We start from the raw sequence: 27556 nt of genomic DNA, 5'->3' as shown, positions 1-27556 counted from the left end.
CCACGTAAACTCCCCATAAGAAGTATTTTTACCTTTATTCAGCAATTCAGTCCATTTTATTATTTCATCCCCACCCCGCAATATAACCGCTCCTATTATTGATTCCTTTTCAGAAAATTCTCATTGACTCCTTTATTCATTCCATTTCCATTGAGGAGGAATCTTGGCGGGTCCTACTTTAAATGAATCACGTGACCCCATCAACTGAAATTATCGCGAACGTTTATGCGCAATCATTGCAGTGTTACGGCTACAACAGTAGTGATGGTGCTCCTCCTACTAGAATAGACAACTATTGAGTATTGACGTATTTGCAGAAAAACGGTAATGTGTATATGAAGTGTTTCATTTGGGTTTATTTTTAAGCGTTTTTTCTGCCAGTTGGGTCTATGAAAACTATGTCATTTATTGGCAAAACACAAGGAGGCATTGAACATAGAAACTATTTTAATAAAATATTCATCCAGTAGACTACGAAAACGTCAAATTTTTTCCTAATCAGTCCATTTTTCGCCAAACATATTTCTCATTTCTTCTACTGCTTTGATAAATATTGGTTTGAAATGGGTTATGTCTTTAACAGTTGGGAATGAAGGTGAGTCAGCAGGAGCGCAAGACTAATAGGTGCAACGTAATTCCATTGGTGGGAGTAGTATATTTGACAGTTGTGAACTGTCACATTTGGAAGCTAATGAAATGGTTCTTATTCTCAGAAAAAAATGACACGTGACCCACCATTATAGCAGTTGCGAGATTATCGTTGTAGTATCTGATCATGCCATACATGCCTACAGGATTAGCCTTGGAAATTCGTGCAGGAAAGTATCTAGAAATACTGCTTTCTGCGCAAGTCAGATAAGGTTCTGCAGTTCGATATAGCTGAAAGTAGGCAAAGGAGGCGGTAACGCTAACGAGACCACGACTACACGAAGCACGGCACGCTGCCGAATTTAACCGTTGCCAGTTCTAAATTTGATATCGACCCTCACGAACGGTCGCTTCAACATCATTGTCGAATTTATGCCCGTTTCTTAACCCTTCTGGGCTAGTTACGGTTACTATTGACACAAAAGAACTTTTTAATGGTCAATTTAAGATTTAAGAATTTGATCCGCTTTCACATTTTGGTCCATTGTTAACGGTGTGTGGAGTGAATCGGGGTGATATGTGACATACTCGCCGAAAATAGAGTTTTATTTTTATTTTCCGTTTTAATTCATAAAAGGACATTAAACCAAGACGCGAATTTTAGTGTGATTGTGTCATCTTCCTGCATCTAGGGAGAAAGAAATCAGATCAATAACATTGTCCTAGGTTGCCACGTTTGGGATCCCCGACTTGGCAACATTTATCAGCTGATTGCGACCTCTATAGACTTATTGCACGGTAAGATTTTTCTATGCCTATAGCATATAACGGAATGTTAACGATATCCGTTAATTGAACTAAACAATTGTTTGTGTTATTTTGCAATATATGGAAATAAAGAAATAACAAAAATATGTCTATTTATAACTTTTTAACGTTAAAAGATAGACTAACATAGGTTTCTGCCATTCTTCAATGTTTATTGTAATATTTCATTCAATCAGTTTACAGTTAGTCAAAGGTTACAAGTGTGTAGCTTGTAGTCTTTGTTACTTTTTAACTGGCTGACAGTAAGATGTGATTATTTAAAATAAACCTTGAAATAAGTGGCGAAGTGTTAATGCAGGGGTTGATTGAGCAATCTACTATTCACGTCAATCATCTCACTAACAAGCGAGTTGATTCAAATCGTGCCCCTGATCGTTCAACGTCTATTTGAGATTTTTTACTGCTTATCCTTTATGTGAAATGTCCTTTGTTTTCTTTTTATTATTATTTTGAGGAATTTTTCATCTGATGGGGAAATATTCATCCGTGAATTTTTATAATTCAACAAGGTATTACCGGTTTCTCTTTGTTATGTCGAACGAATTACTACCAATCTATAAGTTGGCAACTTTACACCGATACAACTTAAAGTGAAGCTTTTTTTACATCGGTCCAACCTCTCAAAAATTATTTGCACCGAAAAATTAATTAATAACTTTGTTAGATTTATGATCCATTACATTTATTTTGAAATGTGCCCCTTGAACCCTTATTTATAACTCCACCTAGTCTAGTTGTTTAACCTACCGGTGCCGTAAATCATAAGTTGAAGAATTTCTCAACATAACCAATGAAGATATAAGGCAAGTGCGTTGGAACACAATTCAAGAAATAGTTACAGTCTCCTGGATGAGATTCTCACCAATCTTGCCCAACATTTGATTAATTTTATGAAAAAATCTGTAGTAATTTCCGTTTATTAAAACAAATTGCTGTAGAGGTATTTGGGTGTTTATAAAGCATTTTGTCGTATTTTTAAACTCCGCTATAAGTTAATGAATAGCTACGCAGTAGTATTAGTAAACTATAAAGATTTGCTGTCTCGTAAAAATACGTTGAATTTTAATGATCGCTCTTGTATACATTTATTACTTTGGAACAGTAAAACATTGGGTAATAAAATAAAGTCAAAAGGTGTTTTAATTGTTCCTAAAAATAACAGAAGAAATAAAGGAAAATTTAGTTTTTAAGTTGCAGTTAGGAAGGTATTTAATTGACCTATCCTGAATAGACCAAACTCCAGGTATCGAGTGAATTTTTTTAATAGGGAAATACGATGGAAGAGTTTGCTCACGTGCTTCGAGATTGTCAGCATTGTAAACAAACCTACCAAAAAGTATTATTCGTGGACCAGCACCAATGCACACTCAATACAACAAAATTGCAGACTTTTACTGGTCTTGCTTCATTTGGTAACGTATTAGACCTATGCAAATTGCTTTCGCAGGTCGCAATACCGCACTAAATGCGCTCTTTTTGAACTCCCGAATTTGCTGTAAGGCTGTAATGTTTAAAATTCTCGGAGATAACGAGATTTCGGGATTAGCTGAAAATTATTTATTTGGATTGCTCTTAAAGAAAGCTTATACTAATACATGCTATGGGTATGTTGTCCATGTGATCACTGCATCTTTCTAGCGCGTCAGTATAAAGACATATTTTTCTTTTCAAAACTCCACCCATAAACAGTATGATTCATATATGTCCAAAATCTTCTCTAGACTCTGTCTCTAACGGTTTGCCATCTAAATTTGTTGTGTTCTTTACTCTCCCCTTAGGGATCAAACTTACGGTAAATGTGCCAACAAGATCATTTTCATAGAGAGCATCCGACCCATTGGCCTTATAAAAATGATCTGGGTACAATTGCCCCCAAACTGATAATTGATATTTGGACCTTAAACGACCAGATTACTTAGCTAAGACTGTCAAGGTTTTTACAGTCCTAATGCAGTTTTTCATAAACAAACTAGCATTATATTTACATTTTTCTAATGTTTGTGTATAGATCTGCTTTACATAATGTAAGGATTAAATGGTATTAGCTCTATTACATGACCGTTATCAAATGTGCAATATAGACAATTAATAGCTACGTGTTCTATTGACACGCACGACTGGAAAAATTTCGCATAGTGATAGGTGAGAGCGTCGGTTCTACAAATATGCGTCACATTCAACCTGGAAATTTTTACCTTAATAAAAATAGCTGTATTCTACATCCAAAGGTTATCGAATATTTCTTTAGTATCGACAGGGTATTGTGAGTTGTAGTGACAAACTGAAATGGCTAATAGATAATAGAAAAATAAGCACTGTTTGATGCTGCTTATAAGTAGATAATTTCCTAAATACATGGTATGAAAGTTTTGTAAAAAAATAGTGTATCCAACACTAGCAATCTGTATCTGTTATACAAAAGAAATTGTACGTTACTACCTCTCTTCAAGAAAAAAATTATTTCTGCAATTCTTGAAGAATTTTAAATATAAAAAATATTCTCCCAACTTTCCCTACTATGACGCACCTTTCTTTAGAAAAAAAAATGGGGAAAAATTACAGACGAAAATGATTTGAATGCATGACAAAACAACTGTTGTAAGAATTCAATCTCTACCCCAGAGAGTCTGAGAAGTGTGGTAATGTTGTGCTCAAAAACCGCAAAAATTACAAATTTGCCGGCACTAACTTAATGATGATACTTGACCTACTTTTCCATAATATATTATGCGTTTCTTTCTGGCGTGACAAACACTCTGTATAAATATAACAAAGGAAAATAAACAGTGAACAATGTAGGCAGATTTGTAAAATTTCATGTTTTAGTAACAGCTTTAAACACTGTTTAACTGTTTGCATAGTCATAGAAATTATTTTTGAGTCGTGAGTCCCAATCTTTATCGTTTTATGAATGGGCTAGAAACAGCCTAGTGATTTAGTCATTTACTTTTCTTTTTTGAAGCGGAAACTCTTAGTATAATAATAGTCAATGTGAACACCTCCTTTCAGTGAGAACATTGATAAATTGCCTGCTAAAAATCATCAACAGAAAAACAATGATAATACTCGTCTAGTTCTATTGCATGGATAGGTTTTCATTACTACTGGTGATAATGAAGATTTATTAACTGAAGAGTTGAGAAAATATTTACTTTCTTTTAATAAAATACCCCGACTACATTGCGCTTAGCTTAACAATGTCACTGCCTTTGTGGTCTCACTCTATTCCTAGCATCTTAGCCAAACTATTTTCTCATTGCTGTGCCGTTTACCTCTGGCACGTGCCAAATGTGTTGCAATTCAGTTGAAACATGCACAAACAATGTAAAAAGTGTAAAATGTGTTAACATTTGTAGGTGAATTTCTACGAATAGAAAATTATCTCCAATCACGCTGCATCCAATTGCATCTTTCAGTGAGAAATTGTAGTTATTTTAATTAAAGATAAGCAGGTAACTGTAATTAGTGATCAAAGTTCCCTTGCTTAATAACCAACCCATCATTACGCAAGAGAGTTTAAAATAAATGTGTGGGCAGGACTTACTGGGCGATATTTGATTGGTACAGTTCTTCTACCAAGTTGCTTGAACGACGTAGCTTATTTATTTTTCTTACAAAAAAGTACTTTCTGAGCAACTACATGTTTTTACGTTACAATTTCACTGCGAAATGTAGCTTATGTGCGATGGAGCAATTCATCATCGACTCGGGGAAATAACTGCGCTCAATACTGGCCCCCGCGTTCACCAGATTTAAATAAATATGGCTTTTCTCCGAAGGACTTTTATGATTTGTATATTCTAAGCCTGTTGAAACTGAGGATGATTTATGGTACTGCAAGACTAGCAAATGCTTTACGTAGAGTAGACTTTAACTTTAAGCGTGGGTGCATTTATGTATAAGAGAAAATGGAAGTATTTTCAGCAGCATTTTTAGAGCTAATTTTTTACCATTACTTAGTTTGTTTCATCTAATTAGTAGAGTTTGTGTGAAAAATATTAACAAAGCGACATCGTTATTTGAAAATCGAAACGAGTGTGAAGCTTTCAACACGCACGTGCTGCGTGCATTATGGATCACTCTGTATATGGCTTATTATTTATTTAGCAAGCTAATCCCTAAAGATTGTCATGAAAATGAATGTCAAATTAATCATCATTGCTGACATTATCAGTTAAAGCACAATGTACTTTTGTGTGTCCGGTTTAATTCGTCCTCAATTTAGGTAAGTTTATTGTAATTTTATCAAATCCAGTAATGGAAAAGATCGTATATACATCTACTTTCCTGAAATGGGGACAACCCTTACGAAACGGAATGCTCAGGTCATAATGACCCACTTCACAACCTTGGTGCGTAATATACTATTTTACGCCGTGGTTGTGGAATACTTGTTACCCTCTCATATTAAATCCCTCAACATTGCGGAGTCAACGTCAAGTTTAAAGCTTGAACTTGACGTTCGGGTATATCTTGATGTGGATACTGTACCATCTTGGCGTAGCCTGGGAAGTAAGCATTGATCATGACGTAAAACGTTGTTTTTCACTTCACAAGTCTATTGGATTTAATAGGTAACACAGCCCCTGACGTCATTCCTTCTAGGCGTTTCCTAGACCTTATTTACTACCAATTGTTAAGCTGATATTTTATTAATTGTTTTCATGCTTGTTCCTTATTTGGTAAAATTATTATAATATATTTAATTGTTAATAATGAAATTCATTGATATCAATAAAAATTGAAAACAGGGAACTGAGAAATGCGCGATCGAACGGAATGTTTCGGATTTTCAAGAACAAGCTACCTCTATAATATCAATATTTATAAGCGTTTATAAAAATATTAGCATTCCTGACTTATTACAGGAAGATTTGGCAGTTGTTGGCATATTATAAATATATTATGCCTTGCCGTTCATGGAACGGCGAAGCCCTGAATTTTAAGTGTTTTTCGCAACTTCCCACGCAGCATTATGAATCTTACGACTTGCGACATAGGGCGGCGTCCCGTTTTTCGGTGGGTTATATCCGAATTCCTATCTCGAATTCAACTTATTATTATGATTCAACATAAATTTCCACGACTGACCTCTGCAAAGTGACTGACCGTAAAACACTTTGAAATTATATTTCCAAGGAAATGTTCCTAAAGGTTAATGTGGCATTAAAGTCGGTTTCCTTTTTGTGACCGGGTATTTTTAGGTCAAGATTTAGAGCGTACGTTTTTCCTCGCTATGGCTATTTCTAGACTTCCACACATCGCGGTTTCAACAAAGCAGGAAGTCTTTGTTTATTGCCTGGCCTAGATTTTCGTTATACTTTGTAGTTACACAGATCTGCTGTATTAACCGCTTTCTTACTATTCACTTTCATTTTTATAGACAAAACGGAGTCAGCTGTTTTGGCTCTTCAAAGCTAATAGCGAATTGCAATAATTATTCATATGCAGATTCACTTGAGCTGTAATGTTAACCAAATTATAAATAGGCCTTGTCATGAGAGGCGAACATATGGTGATTTGCATTTAGATTATGGTTAATGTTAAGCAGCGTTTCCACTTGTGGCAGCCAAGGACTTTCGATTCCACGTGGGGCTAAATTATTTGCTATGAGGGCATGCAATTCGACTAAAATATTAATCGATTTTTAGGAAGACTTTTGCTCTGAAGTAGTTTTTCTTCAAGCAAGATTTGTTACGCAGCAGACGCTCGATAATGTAAACTAACTCAAACCAAATGTGATTCACTATCGAAACGTTTCCGTTCAGTCCTTACAGTGACCGGCAGAAAGTACGAAACGTATGGGACTTTTTTTATTTGAATTTATCGGACAACTTCATTTTTGGTAAAAGTTTGTGCGTTCGTGCAAACTCAAAATGCAGTTTGCAAAATTAGATTGTCTCATTTCATATAGGGGAGATACGACAATTATGAAAATGGCTCCTGAATAAAGTACCTTTATTTTGAATTTCAGAGGAAATATGTATTATTAGAAGTCATCTAGAATTGAAAGATAGGCTCAGCAATGCAGTTTCAAGTTTCGATTCCATAAAACGCTTTTTCGGAATTTATTATGATTTACCCCTTATAGAAAATCAAACAGACTTATTTAATATACCAGTTTCGTTTCAGAGAGGATCATACAATAATCATAAATGTGTGGTGCATACGTTCTACCGGTCGCGGTATAATTCCACAAATATTCTAATAGTGATGAGTATTTTTTAATTAGCAGAAAAATAATCTGTATCTCTAGTCTCTGTAAATTGGCGCTTAACATTGTCTTCCAATGTTACTTACGAAGGACTAAAATATCCATTCATGATACTCTTTTTTTCCAGCCCGACCCAAACTTGGTTAAAAACTTTTATAGCTTGCACGCCAGTCACTATATTTCCTAACATCATTGGGAACGTCCTCATCGTCCTCGCTGTCCATATCTTTCTCCTTATTAACATCATTCGTCTGCTTATCTTCGTTCTATAAATTAATATCACCTGGAGTACAAATAATGTTGGGATTCACTATTTTTAACATATCCACTGACATCACCATTGGATCGCAATTGCTACCTAATTACGCTTAGGCGAACGACATCTTCATCTTGATCATTGGTACAAAAGAGATTGTTCCAACATTTTTAAATAGTTTTCTTATTAACCGTATTCCTGGCTATGTGCAAATTTAAAATAGCTTCTCGTAATGTTAACCGTCGCCAAGAACTGTTTACGTCATCGAGCGTACACATTGTTTACGTTATCGCGCATTTCGCTTGACCCTATAGTACGACCTTTGTGTTTACGTTAGTGAAACGTTTTCATCATCACGTATTTACGTTACCGAGCCTCTGCTGTAGTATATCTTCAATATATCGTACACTTCAAAAAATAAACTGTAAAACCATTGGAATCACCCCACTAATATACGTAAGAGGCAAATATTATTATTTGCGTTGATCTTGCTAGGAATTTTCACCACCTGATAAAACTGATAACGAGAGAAAATATTTACTCTCAAATTACTATTAGATTACTGAGGGAGGGCAAACAATTTGGTGGTGCATATAAGATCAAAATATCATATTGCTGCAATTTCAAGGTCCGAATGATTCCAATAACAGCGCTTGTAACGTAAACACTATTAACTCAACAAATTAGCGCAACCACAACTGGTTCATTAACAGTTCTCTAATATATTGTTAGTCTTGGAGTAACTCTTAACAATAAACTCTCTATATACTTCTAGTTTCTCTGATGAGGAAACTTCACAACTTTCTTAGCTACTATAAATACTATAAATAAACAATATAATATACAGGGTGTCCCACAAGTGTTTCATTATATTTCAGTGGGTAATAGTACATTGAAAAATAATATGACTGCCTATATAAACCATATTCCAATAATGCTTCATTAAGAAGATACAGGGTGTTAAACTTTACTTAAAAAATCTAACTTTTATTGATATATTCAAAACCGTTTGAGATATGTAAGTGAAATTTGGCATGTTTTGAGAGTTAATGTAGACGCATTTATTTATGCAAAAGGGCTATTTTTCGTTTCACCAGTGACGTGCGTACGGACACCTCTCAGGCACATTTTGAAAGAAAAAGATGGTGCGCCACTGCTTTTTATCAAAATAAAAATTATTTTTAGAAGTTTAATTTCATTTAGAAGAAAAATGCTCACTTGACTCTTTTTCGTCCGACGTATCGTTTGCCAGTAAAAAATTGAATACCGTCTATATGCACGATATTCTCTAAATGGTTTTAATAATATTAAGTTTGTTTTAAATATTATTAATTTGCTATAACATTATAGAAATTGTTCAAATTGGTGGCCATTTTGTTTAATACATAATTGAGCTCGCCTGTTCATTGATACTCTGATACGTTGAAATATTCCAGGTGTGTTTTAAGTTTAACACCCTGTATCTTCTTAATAAAGCATTATTGGAATATGGTTTATATAGGGAGTCATATTATTTTTCAATGTACTATTACCCACTGAAATATAATGAAACACTTGTGGGACACCCTGTATAATTACAAAACCATCGACATACATAAAAAGACCTGTAAATCGCTTGTTGAGAGTCCTGGTCCTTTAATCTCTGAGTTACCTGAGGCGGCCGTCTACCAGCGGCAATAATAGCTACTTAGTATCCTATGATAGCGTTTCTTCCAAGTTATTATTTCATTTGACCTCTTTGACTGTAATGAAAATTTATGATGTGCCCTTTGATTTGGAGATATTTCTTGCCGCTCTGCCGAAATCAACATGATCTACCGCCTAGTACTTCAAAGTTGGGATCAAACAAAAGGTAAATTCTTGAAGCAATGTGGGACACACGTCCAAATAACTAATAAAGCTATAACATGGAAAAGGGGCACTAAACAAAGCAATATTTGAATAATGGTATCTGATGTCATGCAAGGAAGTAGCATATAATTGAAAAGAATCCGGAGGATATTCTGCGATATTGGGAATATCAAGCGGGGAACGCAGTTTTATGGCCATATGGCATAGGGAGGGTCGAGCAAAAGGTATGAAATTGTTCTGTGAAATCCCTGTTTATGTCGAATTTGAGCGTCGGAAAAGTGCGCATTGAGTGCGGCAATATATTTGCGAAAGGCGATTTACGTTTGTCTGATCAAGTAGCACACATCATAATAAAAGAAGGACAGTAAAAAAAGTCGGGCATATTGCCACACTGAATGTAGATCGGTACATATGTCCGAATGCGACATTAGAGTTCACGTAGAGGGTTTGGCGTACAGTCTTTTGGATTCCGGACTCAGAACTCTGAATGTAATTTGCTCACGTAGAATATGCGCTCTTCGTTCGATTCGTGATTTAAATCATAGAAATTTTTATGTATTTTTCTTTTTATTCTTGTAAACTCCATCGTCTGTTCTGGGGATACTTTATCATCTTGGTCGCTGCTGTGATTTTTTTACTTTGTTATGTCATCTGTCTCAAGGATTCATTTGGATGTCTGGAAATACGAATTGAACTTCCTTGGTCGACAATATTTCCAGATATTTGGAATGATGATTTTCATAAAAATAAACTAATGAAATAGTAATAACAAACTGTAATACTTTAAACGTAATAAAATTTTATAAAACTAGCTAAAAATGTTCCACCTGTTCCAATAAATAAATCAAGCAATAAATTGCATTAAAGTCCTGCAAATAAATATTCGTCACGAAATAAATTGAATCAATTTGCTTTGGTCATTGTTATAATTGAATAATCCGGTTTAATGTCATCAACTAATGGGATTTTCTAACACGAGTCATTTTTTAAATACCAATTGAAACCGTAAAAACATAATTAAATTGGCACCAATTTTGTGGTTCAAACGTTTTGGTGTTTTATCTATTAGGAAATTCTTATTACGCCATTTATTAACTTACACTATGACTGTATAATTGATTCACAATTGTGAATTTTAATAAAATACACATATTAACAACCACTAAGCAAGCATAAATTTTGGCACCACCACAGTCAATTTAAAAATACACAGCACATTGTAGAAATTCAAAAAACCTGAGAACACCTGTTTAACTAAGATTTCTACATGTTTCTTTGTTAATGAACGAATATATTTAGCATTAATTTGCAGTGAATATTAATTTATAATGCAACTGATTTGGTTAAAATTAAAAGATTTATTTAGTGACGTGTATTTGTTGAATTAATCAAGAATTTTTATAAGCTTTGAACGTTGTATGAGTAAATTTTCCTTGAAAATCTCCGTTTCGAAAGCTATAATTTTTTTTATCTTGTGGTAAATTAAGTCGATAATTGTTTCATTGTCACGTTCTTTTCTAGAAAATGTTGCAATATCTATTGTCTTCTATAATGCTGTTTGCAAGAAAAAGGTATTGGTAACATACCATTTTTTAGAATCGCTTTATGCCTATGTATTGCGCCATGTTTGGCACAACTAAGAATTATCTGCAGATTATTGCTTCATATCTGTTAGATTCAAGACTTTTTTCAAGTGTTAAGTCTCACTTTCTTACAAATTCTTCGTAACAACATAAGAAGAGCACTAACAACAAAATGACAATACATGTTATTGCAAAAAGGTAGGTAAATCTGTACGTGAATAACCACCAAATCTACTCCTAATTTACAGAATCAACGGAAGCTCTTGAACTTCTCGTTTTTACAAAGCCTTCTTCTATTTATACCCAAAGAATAAATAAATAAAAAACAATGGGGATTTACCGAAAAATCAACCTTCGGGAGCCAAAATATTTAAAACCTCTTAAAAATATTTCTGCGCATTCGTTTACACAAATTGGATTACCTTGGGGTTATTTCCAGAATTTAAACATCGTCGAAGTCCGCTTTCAACGTCTTCAAGAAGAGATTTTGAAAAGTGCCACGAGAGGTTATGCATAATTGAAGACTCGCAGATTAAACTGGCGTATTAAAGTAAATTTATTGGATAATTTAATTTAATGTAAAAACCATTCACAAAATAAGTCATATGTTTCCACTCAGTCTGCATAATGAATTTTTGCTTCCTCTAGAGTGAATTTTCACAGTATGTCAAATTATTGACGAAATGGCGACGGTGACTCTCCCTTAGGTAACCCTTATAGAAGTTCCTTTTCTTAGGCACTTCAATGAGGGGCTTTCTTCTTCCTTAAATTTGTGTCTGTTACAACGCCAAGCCACATCCTTGTCTTTGGAATGATTAACCCTGCCATCGTGCCAAATACTTTAAGCCTTAGATGAATAATTGACTCAATGCCCGTATTATCGACAGTTCTGTTTAACTGTGTTAGCTATCTTTAAAAATACTTATGTGCCAGAAATGCGACTTGCATCATCAGTCGTGGCTGTATGTCAGAAGGGTTTATTATCAATATTGTAAAATAGTTATTATCTGTAAAATTAGGAAATGTAACTAAAAGATTTATGATGCTTTCGAAAAATATGACGCCATGGATAACATAGACGCCAATTTCAACCACCACTAGTACGTGTTAAATGTTGTGAAAGAAATTAATGAAGCAGTCAAAACAAATAATTCACATGTCGCACGGAATTCACATTCAACTGATGCGTTGATGTGACTGTTGGTTCTACTGCGACTCCCTCTGGCGATTGGGTATTTTTGCCAGCTGTTAATTAATTAACTTCGTAAGTTTAAGTCACCATTAATTAAGTAAATCCTTTGCTATGTTGTAAACAACTTGAATCTGACGCGTATGTGCCTAAAAATACGCAAATGAGGGTGCCCACCCATTGTTTTTCTTTTAGATCCCCTTCTGTTTGTAACTTATTTTAGAGAATTGGTTTATTATTAGAAGGAGACGTAGGTGATTGTTGAGTGCTCTCTTAGCACAATCATAGAAATAAAATCGTAAAAATACATAAATGTTTTTAGTTAAAATTTTTAAGATGTGAAGCCATGGGCGCATAACCGGCCTCCGCAAGTTTTTCACCATGGGCGATATTTTTAATCACCTCCCCCTTACCCTAAGAAGAACCACCGCCTGAGGCCGTCACCCAACCTGGATCCTCCCCCACATAGGGTCGGTACTGTCTAGGTGAAGCGTGCGCCCTAAACAGCTAATATTTTTTGAGTCATGCCGCACGTTATCTTCGCTTTGCTTCTAATGCGTTGCTTTAGGTGACTTAAACTGCTTTTCATTAAGCTCGTGCGGCGGATTTCTCAAAGTTACGTCAACAAACCATTCCAATTTTCACTCTCATTATTTGAGGTGTGAACGTTCGTTTAACACACCTATGCTAACAACCAATTAACGTATTATTTCCAAAAACCGCAAATTGGTCTTACATGTTGACTCTACCGACACGGCACGATCATAATACGAACAAAGGTCGATTTTTTCGGCACCCGAGATTCTCATAGTTCCGCAAACGATAAATTTGTTGCGAATTTATCACTTTTATTTATTTTATTTTTTTTGTTAAAATTTGACTACGGAAATGCGGTTAATTGGCTCGAGTGTTAATGGGTTCGGTGCATTGCTTGGGTATATCTTCGTGTATCAATTTGATGAAATATTATGTAATGAAGAAAATATCTGTAGATAATGGATATATAGCGCTAGTCGAATAAAAAACAAATTTCGCAGAAAAAGTCTTTCTTAGCTTTTAGATATGCAGGGCTGGCCTTAGCAAGTCTTACGCCATGGGCAAAACCACTCCTTTACTTCCAAGGCAAACCGCCGACTAGGAAAGCCCGCTGCCCTTCTTAAGCTGACGCCCAACCTACTACCCCCTCCCCATCGCCCTCAAGGCCGATACTGTACATTATACACGATTTTGTAGCAATAACGATATATTTTTTAGAGGTGAAGGAAAGAAATGAAAATAGAAATTAAAACTCAAATGAAGGTCTCAGGATGCTTCTGCTTCATTTCATTCCCAATGCAGTTGTCTCCTTTCAACAACCCCAGTTATCGACTTATTTCCTTCGCCATCTTTCTACTCTTTTTCTTTCTGGTATCTTTCATTGTCCTCATTCCTTTTTCTTCATGTCTTGAGAATTTGGCATCTCGCAAAGAAATTTTCTAATATTTTATTTTTCACTGCAATAATTAGTGATGATTACTGAAATTAATTTACGACTTACCAAAAAATAATGACTCGAAACAGGAGAATAATAATTAATTTAGTGGTTGAGTGTTCGCCTTTGTTTGGCTAAAATTAACGCTATTTCCTCGGATTATTAAATTTATTGAACACTCGTAAAGATTATAAATTATCCAGAGTGATGGGTGAAGATAAGATAACAATGTCAGAATCCCTATAATAGATCATACATATATTCTGAGAAGAATCGTAGGAGATATACAGATTACAGGCTGTAACATATCACCATGGAGATATTTCCGGGCCCGATAGCAGTCTGCAAAATAATAAAAAATGCTAATAGATCCATGGTCTAAAACGCACCATTTTCGATATACAAGGTCGTTTTCTCATGTATGCCTTAAGTTAAATTTTTCAAATTTCCTATTTTTTTAAAACTTTCTAAAATAAAGTATCAGACTTGTCGGTTGCCATATACAGAATATTATATTTTTTGTCATGTACTATTTTATGTACGATATTTTTTGGCACATCCTGTACGAATTTTGATACCAAATTTAAATCAATTCTTCAATTCTTTAGCTTTTTGGTCTCTTGTAGTATTTTCGTGTTTTACACCGTTTTCGTAAAATTTTGCAAACTATTTATTGATACAAATAAAAATAGAATGAGGAACTTTGACACCTTGTATATCGAAAATGGCGTGTTTTTAATCATGGATCTATTAACATTGTTTGTTATTTTGTAGAATGTTATCGCCCTCTGAAACACGTAGTATCTTCATGATGATATTTTCCATCCTGTATATTGTTATGGAGTATAGAATATTATTATTATTACATGTATTTATATGCCTGCAGGTGTATGAGTGCGTGTGAAAGTAAAATTCGTATCATCATCATTGTTTGACATGGAATTTCTGACAAAAGTGGTGCCACATAGTTTTTTATGGCTTTATTATATTATAAAAATAATTCAGACCTGACTTTGATAATGGCTATATTTTAATGGTAAAAATGATTCATAAAACTTTAAGATTTGTTATTAAACATCACGATATTTTAGAATAAGTGAACCAGCAACACTTTTGTCAATATAGAAAATAAATTGTATAGTGCATATTGGGTAATAATAGCATATGAATTGTCTTTTTCTACGTAACGATATCCAAATAACGTTGACTCACTAAAATGGTTTAATGCAGTAAAATCGTGTTGCTTTTTATGTGAGTTTTCACATGATACAAAAATACGCACAAGAGCACTTTAATGTTGAGAGTCCCTCCTGATGTTAAGAGAACATCTATGCATCCATAGCATCTGTAGAACTAGGTACTGGCAGTTTTGCTAAACTATTTTTTAGATTAGAAACGCTTGAAATATTTGAAAAAATACTTATTTTGGTGATTTCTCCAATTTCAGTGAGGCCATTTTTGCAATTCTAACGCTACAACACCCCCAACTCTATCGATTTCTTAGTGAATTTAACTTGATTTGGCACCGACTTATTTCTTCGACTCAACACTCACATGACATGACATCTGGAGTCTCTTGCACATTCCCACGATTATGCAAGCTAAGCAATTTGTAACATTCAGAGGGCTAAAATATCAGTCATTGGCTGTTTCAGTACGCAAGGATTACTATAACTGATGTGAACGTAGTCAATGTAATTGTAGCTAACACCCAATTGAAGGTAGGCAACTCACTATACACATATACCTTGAAGCAAGAAGCAATGTTCAATATATGTATACTGTGTAAGTTTACTTCTTAGGTGTTTAAGCGTTTTGAAGACAGAGTTACTCCCAGTCTAGATGCGCCTCTAATAACACTTCTCTGAGAGCTTGGAGCCTTATGCCACTCTAATCACGCAAATAATATCTAAACTCAGTCCTTCCACATGATTTTCGTGATCATTCGGAACGTGCGGTGTTCATTCCAACAAAAACATTTATTTTGTGTAATCACGTTTCTTCCATTTATTATCGCCTCATATGGGTACTAATCGCTACAACAAATATTTAAATCCGTGATCGTGCGTGATAATGGAGTTCGTGTTATATCGAAATCGGAATTCTCTCTTTGACATATGCATTTCGACATTGCTGGAAAGTTTCGACACAATTCAAACCAAATTTTACGTGAAGAATAGATATCTTGTCGTACCCTTGACTTTGTCTTGTAGTAATCCAAAAGAAAATTATATACATGCGCATGTCAAACTTTCGAATAACATATAGTGGCATGTGTCAATGTGTATCATGCGAAAATTAACCTGGAATAACCCTGATCAGATTTGTGATCTCATTCATTCAAGTTGTGACTCACTATTCGTGCACAAATAGTGGTCAATGAGGAAATCCCCGACTAGACTTGATGAATAAAAACTGAAAGTTGGTAACAAGTTAAAAACAACTTTTGCATATTATTATTGATAACCACCTACACCAGACTGAAAGGCAGACTTACTTAAAATTACTCTATTGCACTCGCTTATAGATAAAAACCATTCAGACAGAAAACAGCTACACCTACAGATTCTGTACCTGGTTTATTTTCAAGTGCTGTTGACTGTTTATTTGAAATAGCTCCTAATGAAACTTGACCACGTCATGGTGATTTCCTAACGTGTCCTGATATAGTGATGTCACTACGCTTATTTGTCTGAGCCAATGTGGATCAAAGCGTTTATTCTAAAATAACTCAAGATCAATTCGAAACTGTCGAAAACAAGTTTAATTAATGGTTAATAGAATTTTGTGGCTTGTTTTCTCTTAAAGTTGATATAGTTGTATGGGTAAATATGTAAATCTTTGTTAATAGCGCCGTAAAGATAATTTTTCGCGTAAGTGCGGTAGGTAATGAGTCACAATCGGTCGGTTTTAAGTATGATATAATGAAGCATTTCCGAAATCTTTCAACTAGGTTGTGGTTTCAAGGAAAACGTTTTTTTTCCTAAAGAATGTAACTCTCTGTGTACAAATTGTTGGTGGAGTCAGCTGTGGTGGTCTCTTATAAGAGAGCATTCGCAGGGATTTTGTGTTACTTCCTTCCATAGCACTTTAATTCTAAAGCGAATAATTTTGAGATTCTATTTTTCGATTATTCTAACTGTTTAAAAATTTCCAGAATATATTTTTTATTTTAACAATCGCTAAGTCGCACCTACGTCTCAGGGCAAAAAGGAAATAGGTGAATAGGCAACGAAGAATTTAAGACACCAACACACGTTTAATTCGTTCACAGGATTATTTTCAGTGCCTTAATTCACATGAGAGAAAAAATTCTTCCCGTAAACTCGACATGCGCACTTGTCATATAAAATCTGTCATATTAGAAAGTGTCAGTGAGCAAATTTTTCATATTAATATTCGCAAGAGTTCTTGCTCTAAGACCTAATTCTATTCCGTACTTTTAAACTCAACCTGGAGTTTAAGGCTCGGTTTTAACATATATTCCTTTGGTTATCCGTCAAAATCTTGAATTTAACTACAGGTGGAGTTTAAGATTACAGTATACAACTGAGCCTGAAGCAAATCATCAAACGGCAGCTAAAGCTTGCTGTCCTTACATAAATTCACGCTTTTATGTATCACAAATCAATCTAAATAATCAAGTAGCCGATAAATAAGTAGGTATAATTTCATGTTTTAGTTAGGAATATACATAGAAAATCTAAAAGGTATATTTAGAAGACGCACTGTGATATACGCCCTTAATGCATAGTATACAGTACGTTTTTAAAGAAATTTTTAAAGACCAAATTTCGTTTATTCTGTGTATAAGATGATTGATTAGCAATAGGAGATCCGAAAATATGTGATGCTACACGACAAATGGTGGCCGCTGGCGCAACTATGCCTTATCCGAAAGTTCATCGTTTCGTAAATATAGGGTGTTGAAAGTTAAAGTTGCGAATTTGGTTTTGTTCTTATTATTCTGAACGTAGAACTTAGAAAATTTATTAAAGTTATTTTTAGACGACAAATAAGATACGTATTGCCGCTTTCGTGCTGCTCATTAAGGCAGCAATTTACGACCAATTTCATCAACATTTACGGTAAATGACTTTTTATCCTGTACGACCGACATGAAATTTGTGTCAAAACCTAAAAAAGTAATAATTTTTCCATTAATTACGTATTCTAGTTTCACTTCGGTACCTCGATCCATTCTCGAGAAAAATCAACTTAACGAACCCTATGCAATGATAACATGAGAAATTCTAAGTGAAATAACCAAATTGTATCTTATAATTTATTAATCATGTATAATAAACGAATTAAAATGTTAATTTTCAACTGTCTGTATTTACAAAACTATCAGCTTTCGGATAAGGTATCTTTGCATCAGTGGTCACCATTTCCAGTAGTCCACAATTAACTTTCAAAATTTTCTTTTTTAACTTGGCTTTTATATATTTGAATTATTCGTTTTATATAGAATTTATGTCGCCAGTTCAAGGTTAGTTTAAAATAGTAAATATCTCCAGTGCTGAATCAAATTAACCTTCAACATCTGCTACTTTATTTTCAAGGATTTCACTAAGTATTTTGTTTTATTTTGAGTCTCTGTTTCATTTGCTCTTTAATATAAATTTAATTGTGTAAATTATGAGTATCTTTGTTAGGGTTTTCAACGAGCATCTTGTTATCATTGTACTTTTGTTGGTACTTTTGTGAGCATGGTACTCTGCAAAAAGCCACCATAACAAATTAAGCAATTCTAGCATGTCATACAAAATAAGTTGGTAGGTTTGTTTCCTCTGCAGCATTTAAACGGTCGTTCCATGCTTTTTCTCAAAGACGTTCAAAGTCGTCATATACGAGAGCTCTTTAGTATTCTCTGTATAGACAAATGATGTTCAGTTCAATTAGAAAAATGAACAATTTCTGTCTTTTTTACCGAAACATTGAAACTGTCGTGTGGCCGAGTTTTCTTATTAACGCAAAAAATGGGCGATTTAAGCAGCAAAGAGAGCATTGAAGAGTCGTGTTTCGTCTAACACTGCAAATTTTCATAAATTTCCTACGAAAAAATCGGGATTTCTCTCTGATTCGAACTACGACACTCGAACAGTGCCTTCCAGTGTGTCGAGGTTTGTGCCTAACATAAACTTTATTGTCCAGATTTTCGTTATGAGACTTGAAGTATTTTTGAGATAGGCTGAGAGGAAGAACTTGCCAAAAAACCTTCCTATAACTTTGAGGAAATTCCGGAAAAAAAATGATAAGAATATTTGATAAGACTGATAGGTAATCAAGTCAATCAAGTTTTGAGCAGTTCAGTGCTACAGCTAATTGAAAATTGTACTAAGTATAATACATTTTGTTGTAAAATATACGTATTGGGTACGCATAACGTGCAGAAAAGAATACGTTTACGTCCATGTACGTACGGACTGCGCGTACTTAAGGCGTTTCTAATATGTACCGACATTAATTCGGAATCCTTGAACTGCACATTTTGATATGTGTTACAGAGTGTGTATATCAGAAGACAAACACGAAAAATTTTAATTACCACACTCCAAAATGGGACATCAGCTGTAAATCATCCCTGATAATTAACATTTTTAGTACTTCCATTGAATATCGAACATTTTTATTTACGATGCCGTAACTGGTACTTTCTATTTATTGCGATCTTCTCGTTGACCAAAATTTACAATTCGACAGGTTTACATTAGACTCCTTACTTCCAAGTAAACTAAGTTCGTCAAAATCCCATTATTACAGATGTTGCAATCATCGCAATAATCATAAACATTGTTCATCATTCCATTTGCATCAGTCTAATCAGTACTTTGGTGTGTTTCAGATCGTACCAGTACTCAAGTGGATCGTTCCAGACGTTAAAGACTTTCGTATATAAACAGTGAAAAGCAGGAGGAGGTCCAGTTGTCCAGTGGTGTGAAGGGATGGTTTACTTGTTGGCGGAGTGGGGCATGGGAGATACTGAATCATCTCATGGAAAACGCGGTAATTTTACTGCAGATGTTACTGGAAATAATGGTTTGCGTTGTGCTAGTGAAAAACAGGTCCTTGGGTCTCAGGAGAATGGAGAAGTTGATTTGTTTCCTTTGAGCAACCAGGTAAGAGACATGCGATTATTACGTGGAAGAAAGTATTTACTAATATTGACACCGAGATCGTTGTAGCTTATCAAAGGAGTGCACGGCAGAGAGTGTAACATATCAATAGGAAGATATATCAGGGAGCAATATTACTCAGTAAAATAATTAAATTTTGTAACACTCTCACGGTCAAAAACACACCATTTTTGATACACAGGGTGGCAAAGTTTAACATTTTTCCTTATATTTTGCGTGTTTCTCACGTATAGTTCCTACGTTTATTTTCTTTAAGACCATTTACAACAAAACATAAAAATTGTCGGTTCGCATATACAGGATGTTATATTTTTTGTGTCATATACTATTTTATGCGTGATATTTTTTGGCACGTTCTGTATGAATTTTGATACCAAATTTAAATTAATTCTTCAACTCTTTAGCTTTTCAGTATCTTGCAGTATATTTGCGTCCGTCACCTAATGAGCAAAATTATCTATCGATAAAAATAAAACTAAAATGTGAAACTTTGTTACCTTGTATATCAAAAATGATGCGTTTTTAACCATGGATTTATTTCCATCTTTTATTATTTTACAGACAACTATCGTTCCCTGAAATATCTCCATAATAATATATTACATCCTGTATTTTTTGTATGCATCATAATCGGCGTTTTATGCACCATACGGCGTGCATAAAACGGTCCTTTTGCTTACCACGGAAATTGGAGTTCCGGCATGTCTAAACATTTAACAAATTCATAACACTTTTTGACGATTTAAAGCATCATTTAGTTGCAGGCGGTTAGTCAAATAGGATAAAAAGTCAAAGAGAGCAAAATTAGCTTCATTTCGTTTAAAAAGAAAATATACTTTCAGATTTATTTTAACATGACTCAAACAAAATAAATCGTAAAAAAATACCGGAGATGTCAGAAGAAAGCGAAATAATTTTGATTACACAGGGGCCTTGTTTTAATCCGTCCCTGTCTCCTGGTTCAAATTTCTTGCAGTTAGAAGTATGGGGAAGGGGGAGTCGCTCTGAACTTTCCATAGCGCCTCTCTTATTCATTCTCTTCAGAAATATGGCCTTTTTAATAAAACTCATTAAAGTTCAGTTTTTAACATTGTTTGAGGGGTTTCCCCTTTTTTTAATACTCAAGTCTAGAATGTAGCCTGGAAATGATGGAAAACATAGAGGAAACTACATGCAGGCATCAGCTCAGCCTTTTATGGAAACACCCGAGGTATCCCCAATTTCGGGGATGACTTCAAGATGTCAACTTCGCCATGGATACCTGCTGTGATTTACTCAGGTATCCATGACCACATTAAGAAAATCTTTTTTTTATGACCCATTAAGATAAATAACGTGACTGAATTGAAGAATATATCGGTTTTTCATTTGACGGATACAGCCAGTGTACAGTGTGCCAATCCCTGCTTTTTCTTATTGCTTATTTTCGTGATAGTCACTGATAGCAGAGAGTTCCGGGTGAATTCGGTTATCTGACCTGTTTCCAAATTTGAAGGTGAAATATCTATATCTGATATTTCACCTTCATGATGATGAAAACACAGTAAAATCCTCTATATCTATGCTTTCACTAGACCACAATGACATACATCTTCCACATAATTACAATACTGCTTACAACGAAGATTTGAGAGAGTCACTTTCATTTCCCTTTCGCATTGTTATGTCCTTTTTTATATTAGAAGTGCTGAATTATGAAATTTTGAAAGCCGTTACATAATGAAAATGAAAACGTTCGTAGATAGCTTCAATTTGCAACAACTATTTATCGTCATTGACTGTTGAACGCTGTTGGCCTTCCTTGGATTACCACGATAGGCATATTGCCACACACATAATTTAATAAACCTCATTAAACTATTGTTATGTTTAATGGTAATGGAAAGTATAAACCTCAGTTTTCAGTCTATCGGAGAATGTTTTAATTTAAAGTCAGGGGGATTTCATTGAAGGCTCTGAAGTCTTTGGACATTCCAAGGAGCTCACAGTAAATGGAAACTTTTTCTGTTACGTAATCGGGATTATTGTGCTACATCCAAATTAAAATCATATCTTTCAATTTAGACGTGACCGTCACGACTTTAATGTCCCATCTGGTGATAAAAATGTTCTCACACTGCCAGTCTTTTTCTCATGTTCTCTGATCCAGTTCAAACCCGATTCCGGTCATTGAATATTTGCATGTATAATGTAGATAACCCCATCCGTATCTAAAAATATCAAGCTTTGCAAAAGTATCTTGGTTAATTTCCATTAAAATCTATTTATTTGTATAACATCCCATATGCTCAATTTTGCTTTGTGCATGCAAAGGTTATTTCAATATAACCCTGATAAACGGACAATAATTCGCAGTGTTTCCGATTGCGATGTAAATATTGTTAACAACGCAAAAGGTTCAGATGTGAATGACTTTCTAATCAATCGTGATTAAACAAGAATATGCAGGGTGTCCCTAAAATCATTCAAACTTATGGTTTCAACAAGATAGGGCTTCAACCCTTTTTTCGATAATTGTTCGCGAATACCTTAAACAGATATTTCCGAATAGATGCATTGGAAGATGTGGTCGAGTGGCCGCCGAGATCTCCAGACATCAATCTGTTGGATTTTTTTCTCTTGGGTCATCTTAAAAATGTAGTGTGGAAAAGTAGACTGGACAACATTGAAGAAGATCTGAAAGACGGGTTAAGAATCTTGTGCAACAGCATGAGACGGGATATTTTGCAGAGAATCCAACAGGAATTTACTCACCACTTAGAAGACTGAAATTTAAATTAATTTTCAATTTGGACGTTTTTTTAACTTAAATGAAATAGTTTATATTCTAATTTTGAGTTTTTTATTATCGATTTTTTTATTATTATATAACATACTAATTATATTGCATAGTCACAAAGATGAAATGACATACTTTCACATTCTGGGGAAACCCTCGGGAATTGTCATTTACAAAAATTATTGATGACGTCATATTTGTATATGGTTGACGTCACTGATACAAACAATATGTCACATAAAGCACTTTTTTAAAACAAAGTTGACATATTCGAGGATTTAAAAAAAATCATAAAAACTGGATATATGCCTAACTTTACGAACACTTTGTATTCACGTAAGTTCACGAATGAAATATTTATTCGATAACGAAGCGAAGTGGTATATATTATACATCGCAACATTTGTACGATACTAAATCTAGATGATCGAAATTCATTCATTTCCTGCAAAATTTTGCTTGTTTTTGGGTTGCTGAACATGCAAGATTGGCTTCTTAATTCTCTGATCTTTAAAATTATCTCAAGTCTTTGCATACTTTTACATATTTTAATCAAATTTGCTCTTCTATAGGTTGGCGGACACACGAGATTGATGGTTCTTAACTCCAGTACGATATGCAAGCCGCTCAACTTCCGAGAACTCGACTTTTACCAAAACATCCAAGACCAAGACATAAAAATGTTCGTTCCCAAATATAAAGGTAAGCTGAGTAATATTTTCCCAATGAATGTGAACCCAATAGCGGACACTATAATAAAATCTGGACTCTAGATCTAAGGATCACTATTACAATAATTGTGAACAACTCATTCGTGTTATGTGACGATAAGAATGTGCAAAGTTAAATTTTTTAATCTCATGTGATAGTGTTGTCTGTGATTATAAACAGTATTTTGCTATATTATTGTTATTATGTTCTATATTATTGTGTATTTTGAACGTTAAAATAAAAAAAGTAAGTTGGGACCAGCGTTGCTCACTCAGTCAGTGATTTTACACGTGTCTTCAAGTACATGACAACACAAAGTGGTCTTAAAAATTACCAAGGCAAATGCATACCTCAATTCATTGCAGTTTTAACTCAGTCTCAAGACATATAGCGAAACCATTTTTATCATACTCCAACCTTTTAACAAAATTCATCTCTCCTTTATAATGGAGTTGTAACAAACTGTTTTGTTTAATTATTATTTTTAATTTTACCCTTTACCCTCCAAGCAATGAATGCTGAATGTTATGAAGGTAACATAACAATTTTTTATTTCTACTTACATTATTACTTCGTCTCAGTGGATGAATGGTTTGGATGACTGTTGGTTATAAACCCAGGACATAAAAGTTAGACAATGGGCAATTTTCCATTGTTCTACTCACAGTTTTGTCGATTTTCTCAATCTAAGAGTTTTATTAACACAATTACGTCAGTATTTGCATTGCGTCATTTAGATAGTATTTTGGTGGTGATCTAATGCAAAGTAAGTAAATATTTAAATGTTGTGGGGTAAGTATACTTCACAGAGTATTGATTTTGACTTCGACATAATATCTAACTTATGAAGTACATGGATTGGATTATATTGGATAAGGCACATTTGACTATCATCGACTATTTATTCAATGTGACGTGTGTGTGTTTGTGCCCTCACATATGGGCCATTTTTGACTAGAAATTATCGATGTCTGTAGGTTCAAAACATGTGCTCTAAGACTTAAGGTTAAAGGGAAAAAAACGCTTGGTACACCATTTTGACAAGAAATATTTTTCTACAAATTTTATTAAATTCGAAAAACTCACTGATGAAAACTTTCCATTTTTAGATTTTGCTCAATTTGTTTATAAATTCAACTTAAATAAAAGCTGATTGCAAAATTTAAGCGCTATACAAACGGCAAAAATGGGATAAATTACCAAAAATTCTTCTTGTGCTATTTAATAAGAATTTAAATTAATTCACAAAATAGCTCACAAAACAATAAATACAAAACTGAATTAAGATTAGCTATTGTTCTTACACTACGCACTCTCCTCCTGAGTTTCGAGGCGACGATCCGAAAGTTGGGCATTTCAATGAAGGGTAAGTCCAAGGAAACTTCGTTGGCCATTGCACTAACGCAATATTTTAAGAATAGTGAATGGCAGCCTTCGGATGCAGTTTGTCCAAGTCTAGTAGAATTGGGATAATGCAGCGACTATTTCCCATTATTCAAAGGGTTTGATTTCTTTTACAAGAATCAGAATTTTAGAAAATTAGCGCGCAAGACTTGTGTGCCATGCCTAGTGTTATAGAGACGTTCTAACTAACTAAGAGGTTGCGATTTATTTTCTCGAAAGCTTTGGACAGGCCAAAGAATAGCCCAGCGATCCTCAACTCCAAATTCAACTTTGCAAGAAGATTGAAGTCCCTATCGGTAGTTCAGTACATCTTCAAGACCCGAAACCGAGTTGAGTGCTTTCAAGCACTCGAGTGTTTTTTACGAAATTAATATTCGAGCCCTCTCTAAGGCTTTGGATACTGAAAGAAATATGGAAACCGGCTGCTTGACAGCTCGATCTCTTTTTTCCTTTTTTAGATGTTTCGGAAAGATACTCTTTTGAAAATAATAGTTGATACAAATAAGTAAGGAGTACACTTATGCAACGGACAATATGCTGCAAGAAGAAAAAGGGAGCATACCTAATGAACACTTTGCAGGGGAGACTCGTGTTGGTTCCCGTTGGTCTTATGATAGTAGAAGATTTTCAGTGTAGTTTCTAATATGTATTTTAAGGAAAACTAGTGGTACACGTACCAATGCAAATTGCACACTCTTCTTGCCGATACTATCAAGGGCGCTTGTTCATCCGAAGTTTCTGTCTTAAAACTACGCTAGAAATAACCTTCTAAAGGATTAATCTTTTGAATCGCCCTGTATATGAAGCACGCACTAGTAACTCCTCATCCGGCAACAAACCCAAACTTTGTGCCAAAATGAGAAAATGTTGCCATGCCAATATAATCCTGAATGTGTGTTGCGCGCATGTGCCTTTTCATGTCAATTTCCACAAAAACCTTTTCATTGTTTTATTGAGGGCCACCCTGCCGACAAGAAGGCGACAAGATGGCGGCTGCCTGCGGACCGAAAAATCCGAAAACGACAGTCGTTGTCGGCCCATGCCCAAAAGCCACTTTTGTCATGGTGCAATGGGTTTGTATGGACCTGTATCGTACTACTCTGCTACATTTTTACGGGTTGGACTTTTATCATCTTACTTGCCGAGGGTGCTTTCCAAATGGCGATCTGCGAAAACTGCATTTTGAAAGCATCCCTCGATTGCGTGTATGTTAGGTCATAATTTATAGGGACACTTTCTGTTACTGCAATGTAGCTTAATCACCTTAAGTATTTTGTCACATATAAACCTAATCTTTTTCCAAGTCATTAAATCACGTCTTAATTCTTGGACAAAGCAACTTTAATTGTAAACTTCTCAGAAAGTTGAAAGAAATTTCTGTGATAGTCGGATAGACAGTCGTCTACATGTTTCTGCGAATTGTTTCAGGGGTGATGCAGGCCACGTTATGTAGCGGATCAAAGATGGATAAACGCTACAGTCCTAGTTTTAGAGATGACAGTACTAAAAGTATTAAAATCGACAGGAAGAGGAAGCGAGAGGACGTTTTAAAGTAAGGAACACTGTTATAACACTTCGATTTTTAATCAAACGTTTTTAGCTCAGTAGCCTTAGTCACTGCCTGCCAAATCAGGTGGCCATCACGCAATTTAAGCTACGCAGTGACGTCACCCTCACTTGCCCTATTGTCTGAATCATTAAACCCCTAACTCGGAAGGTTATTAATCATTCCGATTTTTATTTGCGAACTAGACATACCTACATTCGGTTGGCTAAATTATATTTCCATCACTAGTAAGAAAGGACGCAACTTCATGTAATTTCAACTTTTAGGATGAGAGTACATCACACGGGGAATCCCAAGGATGTAGTTAAAAGCATCTCACAGTCGGACAACTCGAACAAGCAATACTTTCTTATGTTGGAGAACATTACCTCGCACTTTGGACAACCCTGTATATTGGATTTGAAGATGGGGACGAGGCAGCACGGAGACGATGCCAGTGCCGAAAAAAGAACGAAGCAGATGGCTAAGTGTGCTGCTAGTACTTCTGCTAGTTTAGGTGTTAGGTGAGTGGATTTTTTTACTATAATTCGCAGAACGTAAAGACACTTTTCCATCGGCATCATTCCTAAAAAATATATAAAGTTAGTTTTTCTAAGCATTTTTCAAAAAAATAGTTCTGATTAAAAATAATTAAATTTGCGTTTCACGCGACATTCTCTTAGTATAGACGAGTTGAGTCATCGCGTTAAAAAAGGTAGAAAAGTGCTGTATTACCAAATTTCACATATCAGAAAAGAACCATGAAGAACATCATCAGAAATTTAGAGCCTTTCAGGCTTTTTCCTTCCCAATCCACTTCTTTTTGACTGCACGTGAGCATTCGTAGGAGTTCCAGCCAAATCCTCGATTTTGAATAGTTGTGGTATATGGAAAAAATTTGAGTTTTCAGTAACTTTACATACCTAACTGGTGCTTGAGTTGCCACAACTCATTATTCTTCATTCTATAATTTTATCAATAACTTCATATGTGCTG

The 27556-nt window shown here is 34.7% G+C and overlaps 1 protein-coding gene across 5 annotated transcripts in view; it reads left to right on the top strand.

The window, feature by feature from the left end:
* Ip6k (Inositol hexakisphosphate kinase) overlaps positions 1 to 27556 on the top strand; it is a 33053-nt gene that overhangs the window by 1299 nt on the left and 4198 nt on the right. Inside the window, exons 1-5 of one of the 5 annotated variants that reach the window (XM_066284135.1) lie at positions 152 to 324; positions 19829 to 20102; positions 23472 to 23601; positions 26443 to 26566; positions 26848 to 27084. In XM_066284135.1, coding sequence (XP_066140232.1) covers positions 19929 to 20102; positions 23472 to 23601; positions 26443 to 26566; positions 26848 to 27084 — 665 coding nt within the window. In that variant the 5' untranslated portion in view covers positions 152 to 324; positions 19829 to 19928. Of the gene's footprint in view, positions 1 to 151; positions 325 to 590; positions 1387 to 17488; positions 17640 to 19828; positions 20103 to 23471; positions 26132 to 26442; positions 26567 to 26847; positions 27085 to 27556 lie in introns of those variants that run through there. The other 4 variants (XM_066284118.1, XM_066284146.1, XM_066284127.1 and 1 more) reach the window with 4 other exon arrangements.

Source organism: Euwallacea fornicatus, chromosome 1, assembly GCF_040115645.1.
Source record: "Euwallacea fornicatus isolate EFF26 chromosome 1, ASM4011564v1, whole genome shotgun sequence".
NCBI classification, from domain to species: Eukaryota; Metazoa; Arthropoda; class Insecta; order Coleoptera; family Curculionidae; genus Euwallacea; species Euwallacea fornicatus.
This window is presented reverse-complemented; position numbering and strand designations above follow the sequence as displayed.